Source organism: Prionailurus bengalensis, chromosome D2 (genome assembly GCF_016509475.1).
Source record: "Prionailurus bengalensis isolate Pbe53 chromosome D2, Fcat_Pben_1.1_paternal_pri, whole genome shotgun sequence".
In the NCBI taxonomy this organism is placed as follows: Eukaryota; Metazoa; Chordata; class Mammalia; order Carnivora; family Felidae; genus Prionailurus; species Prionailurus bengalensis.
This window is the reverse complement of record NC_057351.1, coordinates 16507804-16533860: the sequence shown is the minus strand read 5'-3', so window position 1 is coordinate 16533860 and position 26057 is coordinate 16507804. Positions and strand designations below refer to the sequence as shown.

Here is a 26057-nt window from a genome sequence, read left to right as displayed (position 1 = left end):
TGGTTTAGGCTCTAAATAACAGAATGAATTTAGATCAGTTTATGGGGCTTGGACAAGTTACTGGACCGCCCTCCTCCCATCCCCACTCCCTCATGCAGGGTATTCTTGTTATCTGAGTTTGCCCACCCAGATCCCCAAAATAGCAAGGTGGCAAAGGGAAGCAAAAGTCATCACAATTTGAAAATATTCTCCAATAAACTGACTGCTTATATATTCAATGAGCATTACCACAAAAGTTTGGGTGAAAATATGAAATCTTGTTTTTGGTTTTGAAGAATATGTATCAGTTAACGGTCTACATTATTCCTGCTGATGTCAGAGTGTCCAGAAAATAATTTTAGCTCGGGATACTTAGTGTTTGAAGGGAATGTTCTTGGCAGAACTCTGGGGGAGAGGTGGATATTCATTCAGCAGGTATTTGAATGCCTCCTCTGTGCCAGATACTGTTTGAAATGCTGAGGATTGAATGCCTAGGGTGAAGTTGATGTTCTAGTAGGGGTGGGCGTGGGGAGATACATAAGAAATGGCAAACATAATAAATACCTAAATTATCTACTTACCCTGTTGTAGGGTGGTAAGAGCTATCATGCGTAGGCTCAGGTCAACTCATTGAACAGTGAGATTAAAGCAGAGGGAACAGCCATGTGAAGCCTGCAGTGTGGATGTGCCTCCTGTATGCAAAGGGCAGCCAGGAGGCCAGGCTAGGATAGAATGGTGGAGGAGAAGGTCAGGGAGAAAAGGGATCTTGCAGGGCCTTGCACACCTTTGTAATCACTTGAGCTTCTCTCTGACTGGAATGTGGAGCCGTTGGAGGGTTCTAAGCAGTGAAGTGACATAATCTGATCCCATTTTAAAGAATCACTTTGACTTCTGTTAAGAATAGGGTGTGGGCCGTTTGCACTGCTGGTGGGAATGTAAACTGGTGAAGCCATTCTGGAAAACAGTATGGGGGTTCCTCAAAAAATTAAAGATAGAACTACCCTACAACCCAGCAACTGCTCTACTAGGTACTTACCCAAGGGATACAGGTGTGCTGTTTCTTTTTTTTTTTTTTTCAACGTTTATTTATTTTGGGGGCAGAGAGAGACAGAGCATGAACGGGGGAGGGGCAGAGAGAGAGGAAGACACAGAATCAGAAACAGGCTCCAGGCTCTGAGCCATCAGCCCAGAGCCTGACGCAGGGCTCGAACCCACGGACCGCGAGATTGTGACCTAGCTGAAGTCGGACGCTTAACCGACTGCGCCACCCAGGCGCCCCACAGGTGTACTGTTTCTAAGGGGCACATGCACCCCAATGGTTATAGGAGCACTATCAACAGTAACCCAAGTATGGAAAGAGCCTATGTGTCAATCGATGGATGAATGGATAAAGAAGATGTGGTGTGTGTGTGTGTGTGTGTGTGTGTACACACACACAATGGAGTATTACTCGGCAGTCAAAAAAAATGAAATCTTGCCATTTTCAACAGCATGGATGGAACTGGAGTGTATTATGCTAAGTGAAATTAGTCAAAGAAAGACAAATATCATATGACTTCACTCATGGAATTTAAGATACAAACCAGATGAAGATAGGGGAAGGGAGGGAAAAATAATATAAAAACAGGGAGGGGGCGAAACATAAGAGACTCCTAAATACAGAGAACTGAGGGTTGCTGGAGGGGTTTTGGATACGGAGATGGGCTAAATGGGTGATGGGCATTAAGGAGGACACTTGCTGGGGTGAGCACTGGGTGTTATATGTAGGGGATGAATCACCGGATTCTACTCCTGAAATCATTATTGCACTATATGCTAACTAACTTGGATGCAAATTTTAAAAAATAAATTAAAAAACAAAGAATAGGGCATAGGGCCACTGTGAAAAAGCACAGTGAGTCCTCAGAGCATTAAAAATAGAATTACTGTGGCACCTGGGTGGCTCAGTCTTTTGAGTGTTTGACTCTTGATATCTGCTCAGGTCGTGATGCTGTGGTCAGGGGATCGAGCCCCACATAGGACTCCACACTGAGCCTGGAGCCTGCTTGGGATCCTCTCCCCCCCCCCGCCCCCCCCCCCTTTGTGTGCCTCTTCCCTGCTGGTGCTCTTTCTCAAAATAAATAAATAAACATCAAAAAAAAAATAGAATTACCACACAATGAAGCAATTCTACTTCTGGGTAGATGCCCAAAGGAATTGAAATCAGGGCCTCAAAGAGATGTCCATAGCAACGTTATTCACGATAGCCAAAAGGTGTCCCTCTGTAGGTGAGTGGATAAATCAAATGTGGTACATCCACACAATGGACTATTGTACAGACTTAAAAAGGAAAGAAATTCTGACACATGGTGCAACTTGGATGAACCTTGAGGACATGATGCTAAGCGAAATAAGCAAAAGGACAAATACTCTGATTCTACTTCTATGAGGTTTCTAGAGATTCATAGACACAGAAAGTAGAAGGGTGGTTGCCAAGGGTTGGGGGAAGGCAGGGTAATGGGGAGCTGGAGTTTAATGGGGACAGAGTTCTGGTTTATGAGATGAAACGAGTTCTTGGACAGACAGCGGCAGTCGTCGCAGAGCAGTGTGAATGTACTCAGTACCACGGAACTGGCATTAAAAGTGGTTAAGATGGGGTGCCTGGAATTTTGGCTCAGGTCATGATCTCACGGTTTTGTGGGTTCGAGCCCTGCATTGGGCTCCATGTGGACAGTGCAGAGCCTGCTTGGGATTCTCTTTCTCCCTCTCTCTCTGCCCCTCCCCTACTCACCCTGTCTCTCCCCCACTCTCTCCCTCAAAATAAATAAATAAACTTCAAAAAAAAATCTTAACGAGATGATTAAGGTGGTGAATTTTATGTTACATGTGTTTACCACAGTTTAAAAAGAAGAAAGAAAGGAACAGGGTTTGGGCAGAGGCGGAGTTGGGGAGTTTAACTGGGAAACAATGGCAATAATACTGTAGTGTTGGACCAATGGAGACACACATTGTCTTCTTCTTAGCGTGTCTTAGGGGTGGATCTTCAGCTCCGCCTCAGAGTCTATCCCCCACCCCCTACTGGAAGTGGGGTCAGGAGGTTGCAGTTGTAGGTGATCTGTACCTTGGGTTTAAGACAATGTGGATAAGAGCTGGGGAGGCGCCCAGGATTAGCGCTCTGCTCTTATCAGCCAGAAACCCATGCACACATCATGGGAGGGTGGTGACGGAAAGAGCCTCATTTTAAATTCAGAACACCGTGCGCTGTGAGATGATTATGTGCTCTAACACCGTGCACACAATGTGTGTTCAGTTGCCTGCTGCTTGTTTTCTTCTTTGACCTCAAGAGTGGATGATACTCTATAGATTCTTTGGATTTTGGTTTGCTATATTAGTGGAAATTAAATTTACTTAATATTTTTTATGAACCTTAGACTGCATCAAACTATCTGCAGCATCCCTTTGCTCTTTCAATCTTGTAGACTTAGGAAATTGTGATTTAAAAAAGATTTTTTTTTAACATTTATTCATTTTTGAGAAACAGAGAGAGACAGAGCGTGAGTGGGGGAGGGACAGAGAGAGAGGGAGACACAGAATCCGAAGCAGGCTCCAGGCTCTGAGCTGTCAGCACAGAGTCCGATGTGGGGATCGAACCCATGATCTGCGAGATCATGACCTGAGCCGAAGTCAGACACGGAACTGACTGAGCCACCCAGGAGTCCCAGGAAAGACTTTTTTTTTAAATGCTAGGTTATGTGGGATGGGACAGAAACCTACTTGTTAGAGGCAAACGTACACATTGACACAATGCCAGGAGGAACAAGGAGCCTTAAAATAATATCTTTTTAAAAAAATTTTTTTTTAATGTTTTTTATTTATTTTTGAGACAGAGAGAGACAGAGCATGAGCAGGGGAGGGGCAGAGAGAGAGGGAGACACAGAATCGGAAACAGGCTCCAGGCTCTGAGCCATCAGCCCAGAGCCCAACGCGGGGCTTGAACTCATGGACCTCGAGATCACGACCTAGCCGAAGTCGGAAGCTCAACCGACTGGGCCACCCTGGTGCCCCTGGAAATTGTGATTTTTAATCTTTCTCTACACACCAACTTTTCATGGTTGGGGACAGACCAACCAAGGACTGTCTGCTTTTCTTTTTCGGTCTGTGACCTGTGTTACCTGCTTAGCTCGTACCTCAAGCACATGACGTTTGCTGCTCTGTGTTGTAGCTCTTCTGCCCGAAAGGAAGTAAGTCATTTATGTATCTGCTTGGTTCTTCCAAGTCAAATTCCTGGCTCACCCCCCATAGTTATTTAATACTTGGGAGAGAATGTTTTTCCTTATGCCAACTAATCAGAAATACAAAGCTGGCGTGATTTTTCCACTTCAGCAAACCTCCAAAAATCTGCCCGGCTCAGAAGGGGAGCTTCACGGCTCTCATGCATATGGCTGACTTTCATTTGACGGACTCATTACCAGCAGAGCGGTTTGCCACGAGCAGGGTTAACTTATAAAATCTGGTTTCTCCGCTTTCTACAGAAAGAAATCGAAGCTCTCCAAGCAAGAATGTCTGTGCTGGAAGCAAAAGATGAGCAACTGAGAAGGGAAATAGAAGAACAAGAGCAGCTGCTCCCGTGGCAGGGCTGCGACCTGGCCGCCCTGGTGGGCAGGCTGTCCCTGGGCGAGCTGCAGGAGGTCAGCAAGGCCTTGCACGACACCCTGGCCTTAGCCAACCAGATTTCCCTCCATGCAGAACCACCTGACGCCGTAAGGAGGTATTGATTTCCTAACTGACTTCGGATCACTCGCCTCCTTGACCTGTTTATGGGATTGATGCTGCCTGCTGTCCCTCATACACAAGAATTTTCTGAGCAGGGCTGTAGTTTTTCAGCAGAAGCACTATCATTATTTTGAACAGGAGAATTCTTCATTGTGTGGGGCAGACCTGAGTATTTCGAGGTATTTTACAACCTGGCCAGCAACCCAACCTACTAAATGCCCATATTCCTTCCCATTCTACTGTGTACTAAGTTTTCCCCAGGGGCATCTTCTCTCCCTTTGAGGTCTGTTGGAGATTCTGATGCCAGTCTTGGCTGAGGACAATCATCTGAAGAGAGGTGAACTATACTCTCCCTGAGGGCGGGGGGTGAGCGGTTAAGAGGGGGAAGCTCAGTCAATGACAGTGTTTCCGTCAGGAAGAATGCATGGTTGTTAATAATAGCTAGCATTTATTGAGCGCTTACTCTTTGCCAGGCATCGTGCTAAGCTTTATGAGTTGCTTCTATTATCATGTTTACTTTATAGATGAGGAAAACAAAGTTCAAGGTTAGCAATTTGCCGGAAGTCCCAATAAGAGGCAAAATTGATACTTAAGCTGCTGTCTGTTCCTTCTCAGCCGAGTTTCCTATCTGTTTCCTGTGGAGTGAGAATCTTGCCTGTATTCTGTATTGTGCAGTGCCCACAAGAGGCACTTCACTGTCTTATACTTCAATGTCATGTTCCTATTTTGGTGAAAGACAGAACTCGCACATCCACGTGCTTTAGATAAAAAGCCGAGGAGTGCCCGGATGAGTATGCAGCTGGGTAGTGAGGTCTGCAAGTGCTGTGGGTGTCGAGCAAGGGGGGCGATTCGTGTTCTGCTTCGTTGGTTTGCCGAAGACAGTGCTTCATAAAACTAACCGCCTGTCGTGGCTGAGAACATGGACTCTGCCATCTGATTATCCTCACTCAGCCACGTGGCAGCTAGAATCCTTCATTATTTGGGGGAGGGGATGATAATAATAATGCCTATGTTACCGGGCTGTTATGTGGACCAGCTGCTAACACATATAAAGCTCTTATAGCAGTTTACTATGGTTACCGCTTGTCGGGTTTTTTTCCTAAATATTTTAAACATTTTATATTTTTTTATATATAGAGAGAAAGTGCAACTGGGGAGGGGGGGCAGAGGGGGAGAGAGAGAGAGAGAGAGAGAGAGAGAGAGAGAGAGAGAATCTTAAGCAGGCTCCAGGCTCAGCACAGAGCCTGGCACGGGGCTTGATCCCATGACCCTGGGATCATGACCTGAGCTGAAATCAAGAGTCAGACACTCAACTGGCTGAGCCACCCAGGCATTTGTCATTTTTTAAAACTTATTTTTTAAATATTTATTTAATTTTGAGAGAGAAGGAGAGAGAGCATGAGCGGGGGAGGGGCAGAGAGAGAGGGGAAACAGAGGATTCCAAGCAGACTCTGTGCTGACAGCAGCGAGCCCGATGTGGGCCTTGAACTCATGAACTGTGAGATCATGACCTGAGCCAAAGTCGGAAGCTCAACTGACTGGGCCACCCAGGTGCTCCTCCACTTGTCATTTTTATTATGGGATTTCAGGCTCCTGAAGGCCTTCAAACTGCCTGTCCCAATGTGTCTTAGACTATTCAGTGAATAACGGTCCCCTCTTATACACATATCACATCCTATCCAGCCAAGAAAAGCCAGCCCCGGATGCTGTTCTAGGGAGGTGCTCAGGACCCCTTCCAGCCCTAATACTTCCCTTCAGAATCTAACTCATGCCCACGGAGAAGAAGAAGAGATTTGGATTGTTGCCAAATTTCAACTAAAGGAAACTGACCACTGACTATGCCACGTGCTCTCCCTCTGCACCTTCATATGTATCCTTATACTGTTGCCTCAGCCTGTAAGGATCTTTCCCACTCCTGCTTCCTGTGGAAGTCATTCTACATCTTTATGTGTCCACACACACACACACACACACACACACGTACATACACATACATAGGTACAAGTCTATATAATATGTATAGTATATACTTTGTATGTCATATATCATCCGTATGCACATAGTAACAGGTGCATTGTATTATACATTATATGCATGTATCATGTGTAATGCATTAGATGACATATCCATGCGAATTTATTATTCTCTTTACGCATGCATATATTTACATGTGAGACTTAAAATGATCCCTTTTTGGTCCTGCCATCCAGATGTGTCCTACTTATTTCTCCTTTTGCTTTTAACAGCACAGAGGTTTCTTATATGCCTCTCTTCTCTCCCGCAAGCTGATGACTCTTTGCGGGACGGAGCTGGGGCGTGCTTGACTTAGAATCCGCTGCAGTGTGGCACAAAGCCTCTGTGTTTTGAGCTGAATTCATGGGCAGCACCCTTGCGGGTGTGTCCTGGGCCTGTACAGAGATGCAGAGGGCGTGCTTTCTCACACACTAACTCGTGGTGATCAGAGTATCCCGGTTTGGCAGGCGGGCCACCCTCCTTGTCGGCATTTTACAGACGAAGATGCAAAACCTCCAGAAGTTTTCCTGGTGATGCAGCTGCTAAGAGACCTTGTATACATCCACAGCGGCCGTGGCGTCCGAGCCAATAAAAGACAGTCTCTTTCCAGAGCTCCAAGGAAGTTATCTCTCTTCGTGTAAAACAAGGATCCCCATGGTACAGTAGGCTGGTAGAGCGGGGCCCCTAGCTTGGATCCTCTCATTTCTAGTCTGTGATTCTGCCCAAGTTCTCAGCCTGGGATGTTCATCAGGAGCTCAGAGCACTGCCGGCACTGAGCGGAGTTTTGTGTTGCTGCAGGGTGACCACCCTGGGGCATCACATAATCTGGATGACCCTTGGCATCTCCTTTATTTACTCAGAGGTACAGGCAGGCTCCTCCCTGCCTTGGGGCACTTTGGGGTGTGTAGGTACAGGTTTTGACCCATCAGCTTCCTTTCTTCCACACTAGGGAGGTGAGGCTTCACGCTGTTCCTGGCCAAAAATATTAACTGGAAAAATCATTGTTATTATGTGGGCTTTCCATTTAAGAAGGAAGTCACACCTTTTCCAAGCTGATGGGCTGCAGCATGGACTCCCAGAAATGGAGAAGTTGAAAGGAGCCAGTGTGCAATCATATGGCTTCATAGATCAGACAATGCTTGGTCTAGTATTTTTAACTAATCGTGCATGATCCTGTTAACTTAGTTTTTCCTATGAGATACCGGTTTGCTTTTAGAAGATGTTGACTTGGGTGGGGTTGGGGGGGGGCGGGCATATCTCATAGGAACCCCAGCCAGAAGAATGGATCTTCCATGCATCAGTAGCTTTGTTGACAAACATCTTTGTTTTTTTTATGAGAAGAGTTTCTTCTTAGGCCAGATGGGGAGATGCTGACAAATTGTGAAATAGGCCAATCTTGAAGTCTTATGAAGACAAGGTGTAGCGACTGGTATTGTTACAAATATCTGGAGAAACAGACCACTCAACATCACAGCTGTTATCATCATCACCGGTGAAGATTTTTCATAGAGACCAGCTCACAACCCAGGGTGCTGTCTAGGAAGAAGCTGTTTCTGATTTACTCAACTCAGTAATGTGCAAGTTCAAAGGGAAGGATATGCTTCTTTCCTGGATAAACTACACATTCAGCTTGAAAAGGAACTAGGATAGCAATCGGCATTTCTGAGAAAATCACTGGTGGAGACTGCGTGCTTGCATGGCGCCATCGTTTCTGAGCGTTGCTTGCTGGGAATCATCTGGAGGATGTCAGGGAAGGACTGGAAGTAGAAGGTTGTATGCTGGGGACCAGAGACCCAGTGGCTTTTATTTGGACATTCTAATAGAAGTCAAAGCGGCCCTCCGAATTTTCTGTCTGCGTTTTGGATCAAATATCTTAGGATGGAATGAAGAGCTGCCTTCTCAGAGGTATCCTAGCTGCCTTTTGATAGAGCCAACAAAAATGGTTTTCCTTCAGTGGTCAAGGAACATTTTTAAGGCCCTGGGAATCAGAGACTCCACAGTGTGGAAGCCGACAGAGCAGGGATGTATAAAGGACAGGGGCCACCGGAAAGATATGTTCATCCGAAATTCCTTTATTCCCGGGATTCCAACCCTTAAAACATACTCCTTGTCTTCCCTTGTAAATTTCCTTTACTGCGAGAGGTCTAGATGGATGTCTTTTATCCAGTGAGCTTGATTCTCTGTCCACATTAACCATCCCTTCTCATTCCATCCCATACTGACTCCACTCCCATTATCGGTAATGGGATTGGATGTGAGGGGTGTGGGTGGGGACAAGGATGGGGACACAGAGAGGAAGGATGTGACAGGTTCTGGGGTTTTCCTTGAGCCACATCCCTGTATGTGGGGTGTGAGTTTCCATCTGTTTGTTTGGCATAAAGTGAGGAAGGTCACGACTTATAGCTCATCTCTCTCCAGTGCCATTAGCTCAGCCCCCCGGCCTTTGTAGTTCTGTGTGCCTTGCACACCAGGGAAGAGTCGGGCTGTGACCCTGGCCAGCAGCATGTGGCCAACTATAAAGCAACGTAGGAATAATCACAAGTGATAACAATAGACATGAGGGCTGCGTACGGTACTTCCTAACATTCTTTAGATCCTCGTGGCTGGCTCCTATTAGCCTGTGGTCGAGTTCTTCATTCCTCAGCTCCTGGAATTTTTCATGCTTCACGTGAAATGTGTCCTGGAAGCTCATGGATGAATTGTTTCTTGCGCATTTGGAAGAAATGTGTCACATCGTTTTACAAACCATTGGCACAAACTGTGAAATGAACTCAACCCCTGGTTGCAGGGCGGCTGGCTGGACCTTGGTGCACCCGGGACCTCAGTCAGCATGACTGGGCAGCACGGGCCGTGGGCGGCAAGCCGGGGCTGCTCCCTCCTCCCTGTCGTGTAGCGCTCTGGGCTTTCCGGTGAGGGTGGCAGACGGTTCAGGAGCTCGGGCATCCGGGTTACATCCCTGTTGCCCAGTCCACCGTGAGCAGCCCAGGCCAATATCACGGTTCCTTTCAAGACAGACTTGACATAGTGAAATTCAGCGGTTCACAATCGACTGGGAAAAAAAAAAATCAATAGTCCCACTTTCCCCTCAGATACATTTCTTACCAGAATGAGGAGACACAGTGAACAGCAAGGCCTGGATTGGAAAACAGCCTCCCACACCCTTCCAGGAGGAGCATGGTGGATCCCTAGAGTGTGTACAGGGAGGCGGCTGTGCGTCCCTGTGTGCTGGGGCGGTTGCGTGAGGGGCCCCAAAGTGGGGCGGCGCGGACGCGTCAGGAGAGCCCCTCAGGTCTCCCAGCCTCTCTCCATTTGAGTGGCTGTGTTCTTCAGTCTCTCCGTCTAGTTTTTGTTTTTCTTCCTTCTCTGCCTCTGTCCGTCACCTGATAGCTCTGTCAAAAGCAGTGGGTGTATGGAACTAATCCATTAGAAATCATTCAGCAGGGGCACCTGGGTGGCTCAGTCAGTTGAGCTTCCGACTCTTGATTTCAGCTCAGGTCATGATCCCAGGGTCATGGGATCGAGCCCCATGTAGGGCTCTGCACTGAGCACGGAGCCTGCTTAAGATTCGGTCTCTCTGCCCTCCTCTGCCCTTCTCTTCCGTTCTCTCTCTAAAAAAAGAAAGAAAGAAAGAAAGAAAGAAAGAAAGAAAGAAAGAAAGAAAGAGAAAGAAAAAAATCCTTTGGCAATGGTGGCTCTGTTGTTGCTAGAACTGTTGTTCAGGAGATTCTGACTTTTCTTTCTTTATTGTAAAGCATATGCCTTGCTTTCCCCAGGAATTGCTGAGACAGGCAGTATTCTTCCAGACAGCCGGTGCATTGAGTTGGTGGCACAGTAGCAAATCAAGATTGATGTGTCCTTGTAGCAGTGTGTCTAAAGCAGTGTCATCACTGTTTGGGACTGCTCTGTAGGTGTGCCTTACAAATCTCATATTTATCATGTCTTTCTTTCTTACTTAGACCTGTAATCATCATCACACATTAATTTTAACATTGCTAGTGTTTACAGAATGCTAATTTTGTTCACTGTGACTCTATAAGATATATTGGACAATATATTTGTTTTATGTGCATTTTGCATATGAGGCTGCTGAGGGTCCCAATTCACACAGCAGCAATGTTCTGACATCTTTGGCCAACCTTTGATATAGTGGGACTGGGAGAGAGATGGTTAACACTGACAGCCCAGGAGAGACTGGGGCTTTGAACCCAGTGCCCAGGCAGGCAATGGAGAGAAGTCTGGCTAGCCAGGGCATGGGTCCGTGGGTCCAAGTAAAAAGAGAATAGATGTCATTCCAGACTGGTGATGGTTGTCTCTCTGCCCCACAGATCACCTGGTGTCACCTGAGAGGGATCAGAGCAAATAGCTCTCTGCACACAGGCAACCAACTGCTTCAGGTCAGAGAGGGCAAGGAGCCAGTCCTGGCCCTCCAGGCGCTGGAAGTCTTGTTTATAAAATGAAGGTTTGAACCAGCCAATGTTGAAGGTTCCTTCTGGATCTAGAACACTTTTGCACTTTAAGATTTTGTGAAGTCAGCTAAGACAAACAGTTTGAAAACACAGTCATTCTGTTCCTAATGGCCCCCAGATGAGTTCCCCTGCCAGGTTCCCTGCAGACTGTGACCATCTGCAGGGCACGGTGTTCAAGTTCCATCTTTTCTCAGTGAGTCAGTGCTAATGACCAGCATGTCACTAGACGCGGGCTAGAACCCAAACCCACATTGTAGCTACTGCTCAGAGTTTGGAATACAACTCACTGCCGTCAACTCCTGTGTCCTTTGGAAGGTCATCATTACATGCAACGAGAAAAGTATACCCATCACAACTTGGAAAAGAAGGAAAGGGTTGGAAAGAAACTACCACCTCTGGGTGGGTGCAGTGGCCACTCACTCCAAGAAGACAAAAAACTCTGTGTTTGTTGAGTGTATTTGAGAACTTCAGGGGAGGAATCTCCCCTTACGTACAGATATTTTTTTAAAAACTTCATTTTGTGCTAGATTAAGTTTAGTATGATTTTCTATCTCTGTGCCTTGTTTCCTTCAAGGAATTTACAATGTCGGTCGTCACTTAGGTGGTTCTTCTTGGGAGGCTTGTAATTTGTAGACTTATCCATTCCTCTTCTGTAATTTAGCGATCAGAGTAACTATTTTCAGCTAGAACCCCAGGGATTCTTAAAGATGGGAGATAATCATTTTAAAGTGATTGCAGCCAGTTCTCCTATTATTGCGATTGTGAGCCATCTCTCGGCATACTTGAATGCATGTGGCCTATTTTAAAAGTTTCTCTTCTGGTCAATTTCAATGTTTTATTTTCCGTGATGATCACCTTGAGAACTGTTGTGTACTTAACTTCTTTGTAACTTAAGTGTCTCCTACAATCTTCTATTCCTTTCCACTGATTTTCTTATTCCTGACATATCCCAAGAGTGTTTCCCTGTTTGTAGGTTACACATTACTGTTCCCCATTCTGACCCTTCGATGTTAATTTAACACACCCCTAGACCGTCTTCAGACCTTGAGCTGAAGGTTGAAAGCACTTCCAGTGAAAGGTAATTCTGTTCTGCTCAGACACAACCTTTTCAAGTGACTGTAGGGAATAGCGCCAGGTTGGGAATGCCAGCTCATTGGTCGTGGCAGTTTAGTTAGTTAAGAGCACTTCTTAACTACTAATTTAATTACTAATTTAATTAACCCATTCTGTGCTGATTCCTAGGCTGCTGGGACAACCCGAAACAGTACCTCTAGGTTTCTGTAGAAACCCTGCACTTTATATATTAAGGTCATTTTTCTTAAGCTCTTCGTCTTGGCTGCCATTATCATGACTACTTTGTACATCCTTTTGGGCAAACTTCTTCAGTTTTCTCTGAGTTGTATTGATATTGGTGTTTGATTTTTTTATTCAGTCGCTTGTTTAGGCAGCTGGATTTTTTTCCTGATGTTCATTCATTTCGTTCATCAACAATCTATTTTCGAAATCTTTAGTAAAATGTGTGTATCTTTAGTTTACCCATTGAAACATTTTAGGAAATAAAATATATAATATTTTCTAGTTTCAGGCATCTGACAGATCTGTTGCTTGGTCAGCAGGTTTTGAAAGAGCCTGAGAGAAATGTAAGGTTTACACTGTTTTGCAGGCTTTACTGTGCGAATGCTTGTTCTTTGACAGACAGCAGGTAATTAAAGATGACTCAGAAAAGCGTCATAAACCCAAAGCAGAAAGTACAACCTTTTGGACAAGCTTCATCGTTATGGAAAGTATACATGTTTATAAATTTAGGAAAACAGCACACATTTTGCAATGTTAATATTAAATGGAAATGCAAGCAGTTCAGGGTAGTTCTTTAAAAAAGCAATGAGACGTCACTTATTAAGTAGTTGGAATTAGGGGGACGGTGATTGAAATGGAAATCTGAAGTTGCCTTTGAATCCCTTAACAGAGTAAACCCAGAGGCAACCTCATTTCCCCCTTGAACCACATTGTAATGTTTTTAAGGATTAGACTCACAGGAGTTTGGTGGAGAAAAGCTCTATAGCCCAGAATTGAAATCTTTTTGAATGTTTAAATACCTTTGGGTTATGATAAAAGTTGAAAATGTGGAGCCCACTTGGTTACCAGTCTTCAAAAGGCTGGTAATTTATTTTCTCCTTGTGTGTAAGAGGAAGGGGTAGAGAGCAGAGTATTTAAGACCTGAATGTAAGGCTTTTCATATTTTTGACTCCCGCTTTCATTTCTTCTTCATTAGACAGCTTAAAATCCCTTACAGATAGACACATGCCTGCAAATCTAAATGCTTCTGGCCTATGAATTACACTTTTGATTTGGAGTAAGATGGTTTGAGAAGCACTGAACGATCTGCTTGAATTAACACTAGGAGTATCTGGGTAAGCCAAATACCAGGTTAATCAGTTGGAAATAAACATGTGATTGTTAACGGACCTGGCCTAAGAGGCAAGCTGTGACTCTTGTGGTGTCAGGCACTCTCCCAGTGGGGGTGGGAACTGGCAAGGGTGGCGGGCGAGGAGCGCATGCGCACGAGCGTGCGCACGTCCGCTCCGTCTTACTCCTATCAGTAAATTCGCGAGGCTCTGCAAATCCAGTGAATTCAGCGCTAGCGCTGGTTCTCTCTGCTGCCTGTCTTCGCATCAGCTCCCCACTGACCACGGGAAGTCTTTTCGAGAAGGTGGAAATCCTTGCCCGCTCTTGCTCGTTCTCTCTCTGCTGTCCCCTTTAGGAGTACTTACATAAGCTACGTAGATACATTTTATTAAGAATTTAGAGTCTTACAAAATACGACATCTCCGTCTCAGTTTGCTGAGTTAGTTGGGGAAGTCGGACTTTACCACAATAACTCTCGAGAGTGTAGTGTTTCAGTTAGAGCTGAGACACAGGATCCCCGGAATTCAGAGAAAGACTCAGTAAGAGGACGAGTCACTAATGAGATCCATCCATATCCAGAGCAGGAATCAAAGGACTGAATATTGGAGTGTTTCTGTGGCTTGTTTTTCTTCATTTCTTTCACTTAATCTCTTTTGCTTGGGGCAGAGAGGGAAATATCACACATATTTACTTTACCCTGGTTAAAAAACCATTTGCTTCATTTCTGTCAGATTACTCAAACTTTTCTTACGCTGATACAGTCATGGTTGTTTGTATGAACCGTTTATTAAAAAATCTTTCTGGACTTCACTCTTCCCAAGGTCCCCAGGACGAATATGGGTGTCTGTCACGTGAGCAGGCACTGCTGTCATGCTCCTGTCCTTGCCACTGAGCATGCCCGAAATTGTGTGCTGTGCCATAGGTGGTAAGGATGGCCACAGGTTGCCAGAGCTTCGGCCCCTGGGCACAAACCCTCTCCACTACACCACGAGGGCTTCCCCAAGGGTAAATGTTCCAGGTAACCAGCTCCATAGCTTTTACAGACTTAAAGAATGGCTTGCTCCTGATGAGTATATGTGCCCTATCGTGCCTTCCCGAGATCATCTGAAGCCTGGAGGAATTCTTGGCATTTTTTTTTTTTTTTTTTTTTTGGTCTGTGCCCTGGGTATGTCCCACTGATGACATGTGACATTATCAACCGTGAGGCAAGAAGGGTCCAAAGAAGGAAAAGGCCAAGGAGATAAAATCTTGCATTTCCTAAAGCTGTTTTTGCTGTCATTTCCTTAACCACTTGCCCCCGACAGAAGGTTAGAGGACAGAGCAGTAATTGGCAAGGTTGTTAATGTCAACGGATTCCTGCACTTTTTTTTTTTTTTAAATTCAAGACCCAAGTAATGCCTTTGCAAGGGTGGCTGTCATTTTGCCCTTTATGTCATTTCTAACTTGCCTTAGTAACAATCTCTCATTCTTTAACTTATTTTTATTAAACAAGACACAAGGGATAGAATTGCGAACGGGGAGAGAGAAAGGAGGTCAGGGAGAAGGCTGTTCAGAGATGAAATTGATAATCCTCCTTTCCCAGAGCTTTTTGCTAAAATGGAGCTTCAGCATCAGGCCACGTATACACATGCAAAGCGATGGACAGGTGACTGCCAATAGGCGGCAGATTTTCTGCACAACTCTGTTCTGAGGGCTGAAAACCCGTGCCTTGCTTTGAAAAGTGACAGATGTCTGGCCTCTGTTTCTGCCTCTGTCACTAACGTCCTCTGGCACTTTATATAACCTCTGTGTCTTTTAGACTCTCTGGCTCTCTGCAGACAAAATAATGTTGGTAAGAGAATCTTGAACGGCAGAACAGTAAAAGAATCTCAGATCGTAGGATTGAAAGTTTCTCAGAAATAACTTGGCTCAACTTTCTCGCTTTGCAGGTAAGGAAATAGAGGTCCAGAAAAAAGCGACTCGTGCAAAGTCTCGCAGAGAGTTAGTGGGGTGGTGGAATTCTCGGAGCATCATTAGTATTCTTGTAGTCAGCAAGGGTCAGATAAGAGTAGGGATGGGGTTTGTGGTTGAAAGGCTCATGTTTGGGGCCGGTATGTGCTTGGCATCCTGAGTGTGAGTCTAACATGTAGGGCCACTGCTGGTGCCAGGGGTGGTGACGACAGGAGGAAGCAGAAAGAATAAAGGAATATCACATAAAGTGAGAGGTAGTTTCTCTAAGACACGAACACACAGGAGTTCATCCAGGCCTGCCTGATGTTTGTGGCCCAGAGGAAGAGGGACCAAGGGAACGCCCCCCTGACCCTATCTTTCCACCCTGGGATTCTGATGGGTTTCACATGTGGATACTCAGCCTGCATGTCCAAGAAATATCCATACCTTCGAAGTAGCCACCGCATGACCACTGCTTGGGCCTATAGGTGTGTCCCCTGTGCCGTGCTCCACCCTTGAGAGGGGTACCTTGAGAAGACACCCTGGCAGGAAGCAGGCTCAAGGCTCTTCTGGAAGGCACTTCTGGTCTTGGCTGCCTGGCCCAGTTCTGGATGGGCAAGTACCTTTGGCCTTGTGGATGCTTCACTCCAGGAGTAGAGAGGATCAGGGCAGGGCCCTCTGATGTCTGGATCTGCGGGAAGTATTGAAAGTATTACTAAGAGAGGGTGCAGCTTCAAGTTTCTTTAAAAGGCTTTTGAGATATGCCTCCCTAAGTCTGGAGAAATAGGGAGTGAACTGTGGTTGGTTGCTCTTTGACTATGGGGTGGGATTCTTTAAGCAAATAGATACCTAATGTGGCGATAGGTCTTCTGAATAAGATGAGCAAGATGCTGTCTGCACTGTCACTCCGAGCTTTACAGAGTGAACCTCTGGCCTTGGCAGCTCGGCCGCAGAGAGGACTCATTTGCATTGGCTGGAGACAGGCTCCAGGCTGAGACCTCTGGGTGCCCTTTGCACAGCCCTGGTCTGTCCTTCCAGCCTTCTGGCTCTCCACACGTCCCCCTCCCCATGCCAGCGTGCATGAGTGTGTTAGGGCTGCCGTAACAAAGGACCGCAGGTGGGTGGCTTAAACAGAGACGTTTATGTGCTTAGGTGTCCAAGATCAAGGTATGGGCAGGGCTGGCCCTATTGAGGGCCTTGAGGAGAGGATCTGTTCCAAGTCTCTCTCCTTGGCTTGTAGGTGATGTTCTTCTCCTGTGTCTCTCCCTACTGTCCTCCTGTATGTGTTTTTGAGTCCAAATTTCCCCTTTTTATAAGGATACCAGTTATAGTGGAGCAGGGCCCCCCTTAACAGGCTCCTCTTAACTAAGTACATTTGCAATGATCCTATTTGCAAATAAGGTCACATTCTGAGATGTGTGTGTGTGTGGGGGGGGGTGGGGGTTAGGACTTCAAGATACGAATTTTTGTGGAAAACTGTACAGCCCATACACAGTCGATGAAAAGAAACTATCCAAAAGATACAAGTCAAACAGAGCAAGAGTTCTAAGAGATGGAATTTAGGAAAAGTTCTAAGAGATGGAGATCTTAACGAACAGATGCTGGGTTTAAATTTTTTTTTTTTTTTACATTTATTTTTGATAGAGAGAGACAGAGCACAAGTGGGGGAGGGGCACAGAGAGAGAGCGGGAGACGAAGAATCCAAAGCAGGTTCCAGGCTCTGAGCTGTCAGCACAGAGCCCAACATGGGGCTTGAACCCACGAGCCGGGAGATGATGACCTGAGCCAAAGTCGGACGTTCAACCGACTGAGCTACCCAGGTGCCCCATTTTTTTAAATGTTTATTTATTTTTGAGAGAGAGAGAGAGAGAGAGAGAGAGAATGAGCATGAGCGGGGGAGGGACAGAGAGAGAGGGAGACACAGAATCCGAAGCAGGCTCCAGGCTCTGAGCTGTCGGCACAGAGCCCGACGTGGGGCCCGAACCCATGAACTGTGAAATCATGACCTGAGCTGAAGTTGGACGTTCAACCGACTGAGCCACCCAGGCGCCCCATTTTTTTTTAATATTTATTTATTTTTGAGAGAGAGAGAGAGAGAGAGAGAGAGAGAGAGAGAGAGAGAATGAGCATGAGTGGGGGAGGGACAGAGAGAGAGGGAGACACAGAATCCGAAGCAGGCTCCAGGCTCCGAGCTGTCAGCACAGAGCCCAACGCGGGGCTCGAACTCACAAACCGCGAGATCATGACCTGAGCTGAAGTCAGACACCCAACCGACTGAGCCACCCAGGTGCCCCTAGACGCTGGGTTTTAAACCTCTTCTTCCTCATATAAAGCTCCACCTACAGCAGGACGGTCAAGATCAGTCATGGCCTTTAATCTTCACTGATGATGGGACTGTAGTGGAAGTGAGGACAGAGGTGGAACCTCCCACCATCCTGCTTTGATGGTGCCTCTGAGAGAGGTGAGGGTTCCCACGAGGCCTCACCTACCACAGCCCCCCTTATCCATGGGGATGCGTTCCAAGACACCCAGTGGATGCCTGAGACCGTGGGTATCACTGAGCCCCACATATATTGTGTTTTTTCCTCTGCATACATACCTATGATAAAGTTTAAGTTATAAATTAACAACAATAACTAATAATGAACAATAACTAATAATAAAATGGAACAATTATACCATGTATTGTGATAAAAGTTATGTGTACGTGGTCTTTCTCTCAGAATATCTTCTTGTACTACACTCACCCCTTCTTGTGATGACGTGACATGAAAACATGCCTCCGTGATGGGATGAAGTGAGGTGGATGATGGAGGTGTTGTGACCTAGCGGTTAGTGTACTATTGACCTTCTGACAACACCTCAGAAGGAGCGTCGCCTGCTTCCAGACTGGTTGACCACCGGTGACTAGAACCGTGGAAGGTGGACCACAAACAAGGCAGGGACTACTGTATTCCTTAGGAAGAAGACAAGAAGGTGATTAGCACCAGGGAGCAAATATTGAGCGCCCACTATGTGCCATCCACAGAAGATCATTGCGCCTGTGCAGCTTTCTTTCTAGTGGGAGAAGGCAGAAACAATAAACATAATAACTAAGTAGACCGCACAGTGGGTTAGGAGGTAGTGAATGCTGTTGTTGAGTAGGAAACAGGAGGGGATGTGAATCTGCAATCTGACATGGAGTAGTCAGGGTGGGCTCACTGAGGGGGTAAGATGGAAGGGGGCAGCGGGAGCGTCCAGACAGAGGGGCCTGCGCCCCCCCCCCCCCCCCCCGGCCAGGGCGGACTGGAGGAGCTGTCAGTCCTCTGTGGCAGGGCAGAGCCAGCTAAGTGGACCTTGTGGGAGAGGCGGTCAGAGATTTGATGGCAGGCGGCTGCGTTGGTCCTCGGCTTTCCCTGGGTGTACGGGAGCAGGATCTGAGCTGATCAGTGGTGAGGGCGGAGCGGGGACCAGTTCACAGGCCTTTGCGGCATTTCAGAGGCGGTGTCCACAGGCCAGAGTGGCAGCGGCACAGGTGGCTCTTCCTTAGAACTGTTCCTCACCCTGAGTCATCGAACCCAGATTACTGGGCTAAGGGTCTCCCGCACACGCCTCCTCCTGGCCCTTGACCAGTCTTGGCTTGTACTGTTTAGATTAGTTACCACGGTTGACTCCCATTCCCTTTCCCTTTCTAGTTATTGCTGAAAAGCAATCTGTCTCTCCCCAAACTAATTTTTTATTACTGATATTTTTGACACCAGCAGTAGCATTCCCATGATATTGCAGGAGTGTTTCAGGGAGCCCCTTTTCATCCCTAACCTGAAGCTCAGGCATTTATTTGTGAGCTCCTGTACTAACCCAGTGGTCTCCTAATCATTTTTTTTTTTTTTAAATCAAAGTCATTCTTATGTGAAATTTTCTTATGGCTGCCCCTCAAACCCGTAGTTCCTACGCTACCAATGAGAACATTCACATCCTGCATATGTCTGTTACTGTAACCTCTCTCGGTCTGCCACTTGGGTGGGTTGAAAATGAAACCGTCTTGGGGAGCCTGGGTGGCTCAGTCGGTTAAGCGTCCAACTTTGGCTCTGGTTATGATATTGCAGTTCCTGGGTTTGAGCCCCACGTCGGGCTCTGTGCTGACAGCTCAGAGCCTGGAGCCTGCTTCACATTCTGTGTCTCCCTCTCTCTCTCTCCTCCTCCCCCACTCACACTCTGTCTCTCAAAAATAAATAATATTAATATAAATAAATAAACATTAAAAAGTTAAAAAAATAAACATTAAATTTTTTTTAAAACTTATTAAAAAAAGAGCATGAAACCATTTGTTAATCTGAAGCAAACAAAAGAGCTATCATGTTGTCTGCTGTCTGCCTGCTGCTACATAAGGAAGTGACTTTTTTTCATGTTGGACCCAGTATGTATGATCTTAATAATACATATGATTAATTGTGTGTTAATTTCAGTTGAAAATTGAAAATCCTGCCTGTGTTAGGTTGCTTGGGCGACTTTAACAAGGTATGACACACACCGGGCAGGTTAAATAACCGAAATCCACTGTCTCACTATTCTGGAAGCTAGAAGTCTAAGATCAAGGTGTCGGCAGTCTTAGTTTCTTGTGAGGCCTCTCTCCTTGACTTTTTGATGGCTGTCTTCTTCCTGTGTCTTCACATGGTCACCTCTCTGTGTGTCTGTCTGTATCTGAATTCTCCCTTTTCTTAAGGACACCAGGCATGCTGGATTAGGGCCCACCCTAATGACCTTGCTTTAACTTGATCGCCTCTGTAAAGACCATGTCTCTAAATAAAGTCCATGATGAGGACACCAACTAATGAATTGAGGTGCGGGGAACACAGTCCACTCAAAACTGACCTCCTTGCCCTCGATTTCCCTTTGCCACCACTAGCTCCGGACCCATCTGCCCCTGATGTGCTTTCTCTGCAGCACATTCTTGCCAGCAGTCTTGATTTTTCTGAGGCTTCATGTGTTGAAGGTGGATTTTGGTCATTTGATTTAAACACCAGTTTGTGAGTGAAGAATAATGTGCATTCACAAATTATGATATTGATCGTATTGTCAATTTAACGTAATTCTTAAATAGGATTCTAGGGGCTCAGTGCGTTAAGCACCCGGCTTCGGTTCATGTCATGATCTCATAGTTTGTGGGTTCGAGCCCAGCGTCGGGCTCTGTGCTGACAGCTCAGAGCCTGGTACCTGCTTCAGATTCTGTGTCTCCCTCTCTCTCTGCACCTTCCCCACTCGTGCTCTGTCTCTCTCTCAAAAATAAATAATAAACATTAAAAAAATAAAAAAATAATAAAGTAGGATTCTAAACGCCAGTCTGGACAATGAGAGCATGTTTGAATAAGTACAACGGCTTCCAGGAGAGGTGGTACGGGTTAAGTTAGCCAGCGGTCAGGAGAATAGACAGCAGAACTGCTTGGGTCATCATTGACCCATTTACCAGCTGGTTAACCCTGGGAAAGGTACTTACATCCCTCTTTGAGTTTTCTTGTCTGAAAATGTAGATGTTATAGTACCTACTTCACGGAGTTGTGAGAATTTAAAATGCTAATGTGTGTGAGGAATATGGAGAAGTGCCTGGTACGTAGTAAGCGCTCAATAAATGTTTGACGCTCCTATTCCTAGCATGGCTGCTTTGAACAAAAGATACATTTGAGTAAGTGAGGTCTCGTGTGTTTGTTAAAACATTGTTTGTTGGGGCGCCTGGGTGGCACAGTCGGTTAAGCGTCCGACTTCAGCCAGGTCACGATCTCGCAGTCCGTGAGTTCGAGCCTCGCGTCGGGCTCTGGGCTGATGGCTCAGAACCTGGAGCCTGTTTCCGATTCTGTGTCTCCCTCTCTCTCTGCCCCTCCCCCGTTCATGCTCTGTCTCTCTCTGTCCCAAAAGTAAATAAACGTTGAAAAAAAAATTAAAAAAAAAAACAAACGTTGTTTGTGGAGACGGTATATGTGCTTCTAGGATACAGTGTAATTGGATCTGAGAAGACAGTTCTTAATGTCATTAACAGTATACAAGCTTGAAACAAACATGGGGATGAGTTTTAATCATTGAGGTACATGTAACTCTTGTTTGCAAACATTTAACTTCTCTAATTTGGCCGTTTTCAATTTGAATTCCTGCTCCGGGAATCCTGGCTCAGGGGCCACAGTGTGATGGTAGAACACTAAGTGTGTGGGGTCATTGTGACATCGTTTGTACCCCAAGCCAGACACCCACCCTCAATCAGAACGGATCTCCTGTTGCGTATTTTATATATTATGGTTCTATGTAACATTTGTTGGAAAGAGTTCTGCTACTAAAAATAGCTTGAAAACCACTAGCCTGGTGTGTAGATTATTCATATTCTTCTGTCCCCCCCATTGCTTTCATTTCATTGCGTTCATCCCCAGGGATGCAACCAATGTTAATATTAGCCTGAGCAAAACATAATTAGGGAGGTAAATCTACTGCAAAAAGCAATACAGCATAAATTAAATAAATTAAATATAAATCAAATCAAATATGAAACAATGCATTCAATTATCCGCATCACTGCCTCCCTGCTCTAACATGGATATTTGAGAGGAGACTCATCTTCTTTCTGGGATAGGACCAGAGCTGAGCCAAGACCAACGAACTGTGTCAACCCCTGGAAGGCTAGTGCTTGACCTATTGAGCAGTAGCTAAAGGCACTGCCTCTTGGTTAGCTACATTTTCAGGGTCAGCAGGTGGACCCGATACCTATCTGTCTTCATTGTTAATGCATGAACTGGTCTGTGTGTGTGGCTGGGAACACCTCCTTATAAAATACTATTAAATGCTCACGCAGCATCAATTTCGTGGTGAACCGTTTGCTGAAAAGTTATTAGTTGAATGGGCTCCCATGAGCCTGGAGAGGGAAAGTGCATCTCCGCCCTCGGCAGGTTGGAAGTTCAGACAGCAGACATTAGCAGCAGGAAGCTGGTGCTGCCTCTGGAATCAGGCAGAATCGGTCCAGGCACATCTTTGGCACCCTCTGCCCTTCTCTCCCCAGCATCTCAAGGGGCATCTTCTCCCTGCCCTCTGTGTTAGCATGCCACCCAAACTTACCTCCCTTCAGAAGAGCCAGTCCACATCCAGCCGGCTAGAATTCTCCAGGGAGGATTCCACATGCGCCTTCCCACCGTTCCCACACCAATTTTTGTCACATCGTGACTCCTGGATTCAGAAAACTCTGCTGCCTGGTGCCCTGCTGTTTGTCAGCTCTCCTCCGACCCCGGCTGGCCTGGGCGCCCCTCCTCTGCTGGACGGAGGTCTAAAGTGGGGACGACTTGTTTAGAATGGGCCTGCCCCAGTTCTAGGGCATTTGCAGTGGGCACTAACTTGCTTGTACTCAGAAGTCACAGATGGTGGAGGTGACAACTTTCAAAACCAGTTCTTACAGCCGAAGAACAGCAGCAGGCAGGCAGACTGGCAACCTGCCTGTCATCGTTTGCAACCCCTGCTGCAGCAGCTGTTTCGAACGCCACCCCCCGCCCCCCACACACCCCAGGAAACCTGACCTTCTCACTTTTGCAGCTCACCATTTTGCTCTTCTAGTACCTGTAACTTTCTTTTCTTTAATTTTTTTCTTTTTCTTTTTCTTTTTTGGCTACTGTTGAGAAGCAGTGAGCTGTTGAGGGCAGGAACCATGTCTTTATGCTCCAAGTTCCTAACTTACTAGGAGCCCAGTAGATATTGAAAGAATTAATGAGTATGTGAATGAATGAATGAATGAATGAATAATGAGCAAAAAGCTCCAGAGCTTACGCTTTTCAGCATCAACCTAATGAAAGGTTCCAGGCCTTCCTTTCCTTCCTGACTTCCATGCTCTGTGCCCGCCCTTGGGTTTCACAGCTGGGTTTCTGCTGAAGGTGCCTGCCTGGTTTGTCCCGTTCAGTGTTCCCTCCAAACCCCCTCTCACAGTGCTGCCCAATTAATTTTCCTGAAAAGCCCCATTTCTTTCTTATTGCTCTCCTGCTCAAAACTGGAGTAATTTTCCACTGCCTGTGGAATAAAGCTCAGAACTCCTTCGCCCGGCCTTCAGTATTGACTAGAGCCAGTCCCTGATATTCCTTTAAGGATTGTTTTGACTATAAATATTCTAAACACATTGGAAAACATAACATACACTCATTTACCCACCACTGAGATTAAACAAACATTAGCGTTTCCCCCACTTATTTTCTGAAACGAGTAAGCACACATTTCAGATGCAGACAGACTTCTCCCCTTCTGTCCTTGCCCCTCTTCCCTCCCTTTAGAAACAGTCTTTCCCCTTCTCATCTATCACAGTTCACCTCTGTGAACCGTATGGTCCAGCTGGCCTCATCTTTTCCCTGGAGTTTCATCCTTCCCTTTTCCCCCTGAGGCCCAGTTCACGTTCTGCCTCTTCCAGGAAGCTTTCCACCTAATCACTTGTTTTCCTAAATCGCTACCTAACTTACTGTCTCCACTGTGCCCTTGGAGATGGTATCTGCCTGTGACAGTCTTTACGTAACAGTTTGATCCTACTGGATTTCTTTCTTTCTTTCTTTCTTTCTTTCTTTCTTTCTTTCTTTCTCCCTTTCTTTCTTAATTTCTTTCTTTTTTTTTTTTAGTTTATTTTTGAGAGAGAGAGAGAGACAGAGTGTGAGCAGGGGAGGGGCAAAGAGAGAGGGAGACACAGAATCTGAAACAGGCTCCAGACTCTGAGCTGTCAGCACAGAGCCGGATGTAGGGTTTGAATTCAGAATGGCAAGATCATGATCTGACCTGAAGTCGGATGCTTAACCGACTGAGCCACCCAGGCGCCCCCTAACACTGGATTTCTATTTTCAATAGTAATTTTTCATCTTGTTTTATACTGGAGTTGATTGTCTGGGTGTACTTCCTCTCTTTTGGTAACAACATTGGAAATAAGGTCTGAGACTTAGTTTCATTCATTCCTTTGTTCATTTATTCATTCTGCAGGTCTCAAATGAATGCCTGCTTATAAGCTGCAGGAATTGTTTTAAGCACTGAGGATACGGGTGTGAACCCAACTGACAGTTGCTGCGGTGGTGGAATTTATATTCCCGTGGGGGTAGAGAGAAATTACCTGAATAACAGAAGTGTCAAGGTGGATAGTGCTTAGGAGAAAAAAGAAGGAGGGATAAGCCTAAAGAGAGTGAGGATAACCTATGTCGTATGTCCTTTAAATACACGTATCTCCTATATGTTCCACCTCACTGCTAAACACAGTGCTCTGTGCATAGTTGTTGGATTGCACAGTGTAGCTGAATAGATCATATTTGATTACTGCCTGTGAAATGCTACCCTGTGTAGACCATCCTGTGTACATTTTCATTCTTTCCTGCTAGGAGGAGCACATCTGGGTTGTTCCTTCACCCTATCTATGCAGTATGGAGATGTGCACTATGGAAATAACAGATTTTAGTACTAGCCAAAGTAGAGCGTAATTAGAGAGGAGAAATCTGCTTCCTAGCAACATGTTAATTCCACAGTCAAATGGAACCAATCTGGCATCATGTTTCCCACTGTTGTTGAGCCTTTGGGCTGATGGAAGTTTCGCTGTTTCACCGTGTTCCTATATTTGGTGGTATTGAACTATGATCCCAAGAAGACCAATGTCTTCTTTCTAATTCTTCCAGCCTCCGGGAACGGATAAAAACCCTCAACTTGTCACTGAAGGAACTCACCGCTAAGGTAAGCACCTTTCTATGCCCACTTTCTAAAGAAGTCTCTAAAGTTATCTTTTTAACTTATGTGATATCTAGCTCACATGAAATTCTGTGTCTAGCTGATGGCTCCACAAGAAGTGTAGACTTTACAAAGCCATCCTCCAGGCCAGGTGATGAGGCCAAACAGCCGGGAGCGAGGGCTGCTCTGTGGTGGGGGTCCTGGCTTGTGGTCCCCCAGCGATTGATTGGTTTGGCCTTTGCCTCACCAGGAACTGTCAGTGTTAGGGGACAGAAATGAGTGCTTCTGGGTACTCTCAAATGCTTTTGCATGAAAAGGCTTTGGGGATGGGAGTAATCCAAGAAATCAATTGCTTTTCTTCTAGGAGGACAGGGTTCAGGGATCCGCACAAACAAGTTTGGAAAAGACGTAGTAGGTGTTTGTGTTCTAAACTTTTTAAGTTGACTTCAGAGTCATTTTGCCCATTTTCACTGCCGCGTATACTTCATATCAGGCCCTCGGTTGGTGTGGAGAGAGCATACTCCTGCATTATTCCCTGGGAGCACACAGTCAATTAAATAGTCAATGTCGTGGTTAGTTAGGGTAACCACAGTTTACAAAACAGAATCCTTCCCTGCAGAGATAGTTATATGTGACCAAGAAGGATCAATTACTCTGTGACCTACTACATGTGTGGCACAGAACTGGGTAGGAATTGTTAATTATTTGTGTTAAGTCTGGGAGCCAGGGGTGGTTATGAGATGACCAGGATGTAAAAAGAATGGGTTTCAGAGCAAAGAGCAAAGCAGATGAGAATCCACTGTCCTGAAAGAAATGGTTTTTTTTTTTCAC

At 45.8% G+C, this 26057-nt stretch overlaps 1 protein-coding gene across 1 annotated transcript in view; it reads left to right on the top strand.

The window, feature by feature from the left end:
• Positions 1-26057, top strand: part of DISC1 (DISC1 scaffold protein) — a gene marked incomplete at its 5' end in the record, with an annotated part of 116432 nt that overhangs the window by 73038 nt on the left and 17337 nt on the right. Inside the window, 2 exons of the mRNA XM_043596100.1 lie at positions 4491-4726; positions 25178-25232. Of these exons, the coding sequence (XP_043452035.1) occupies positions 4491-4726; positions 25178-25232 (291 nt within the window). The remainder of the gene's footprint in view (positions 1-4490; positions 4727-25177; positions 25233-26057) is intronic.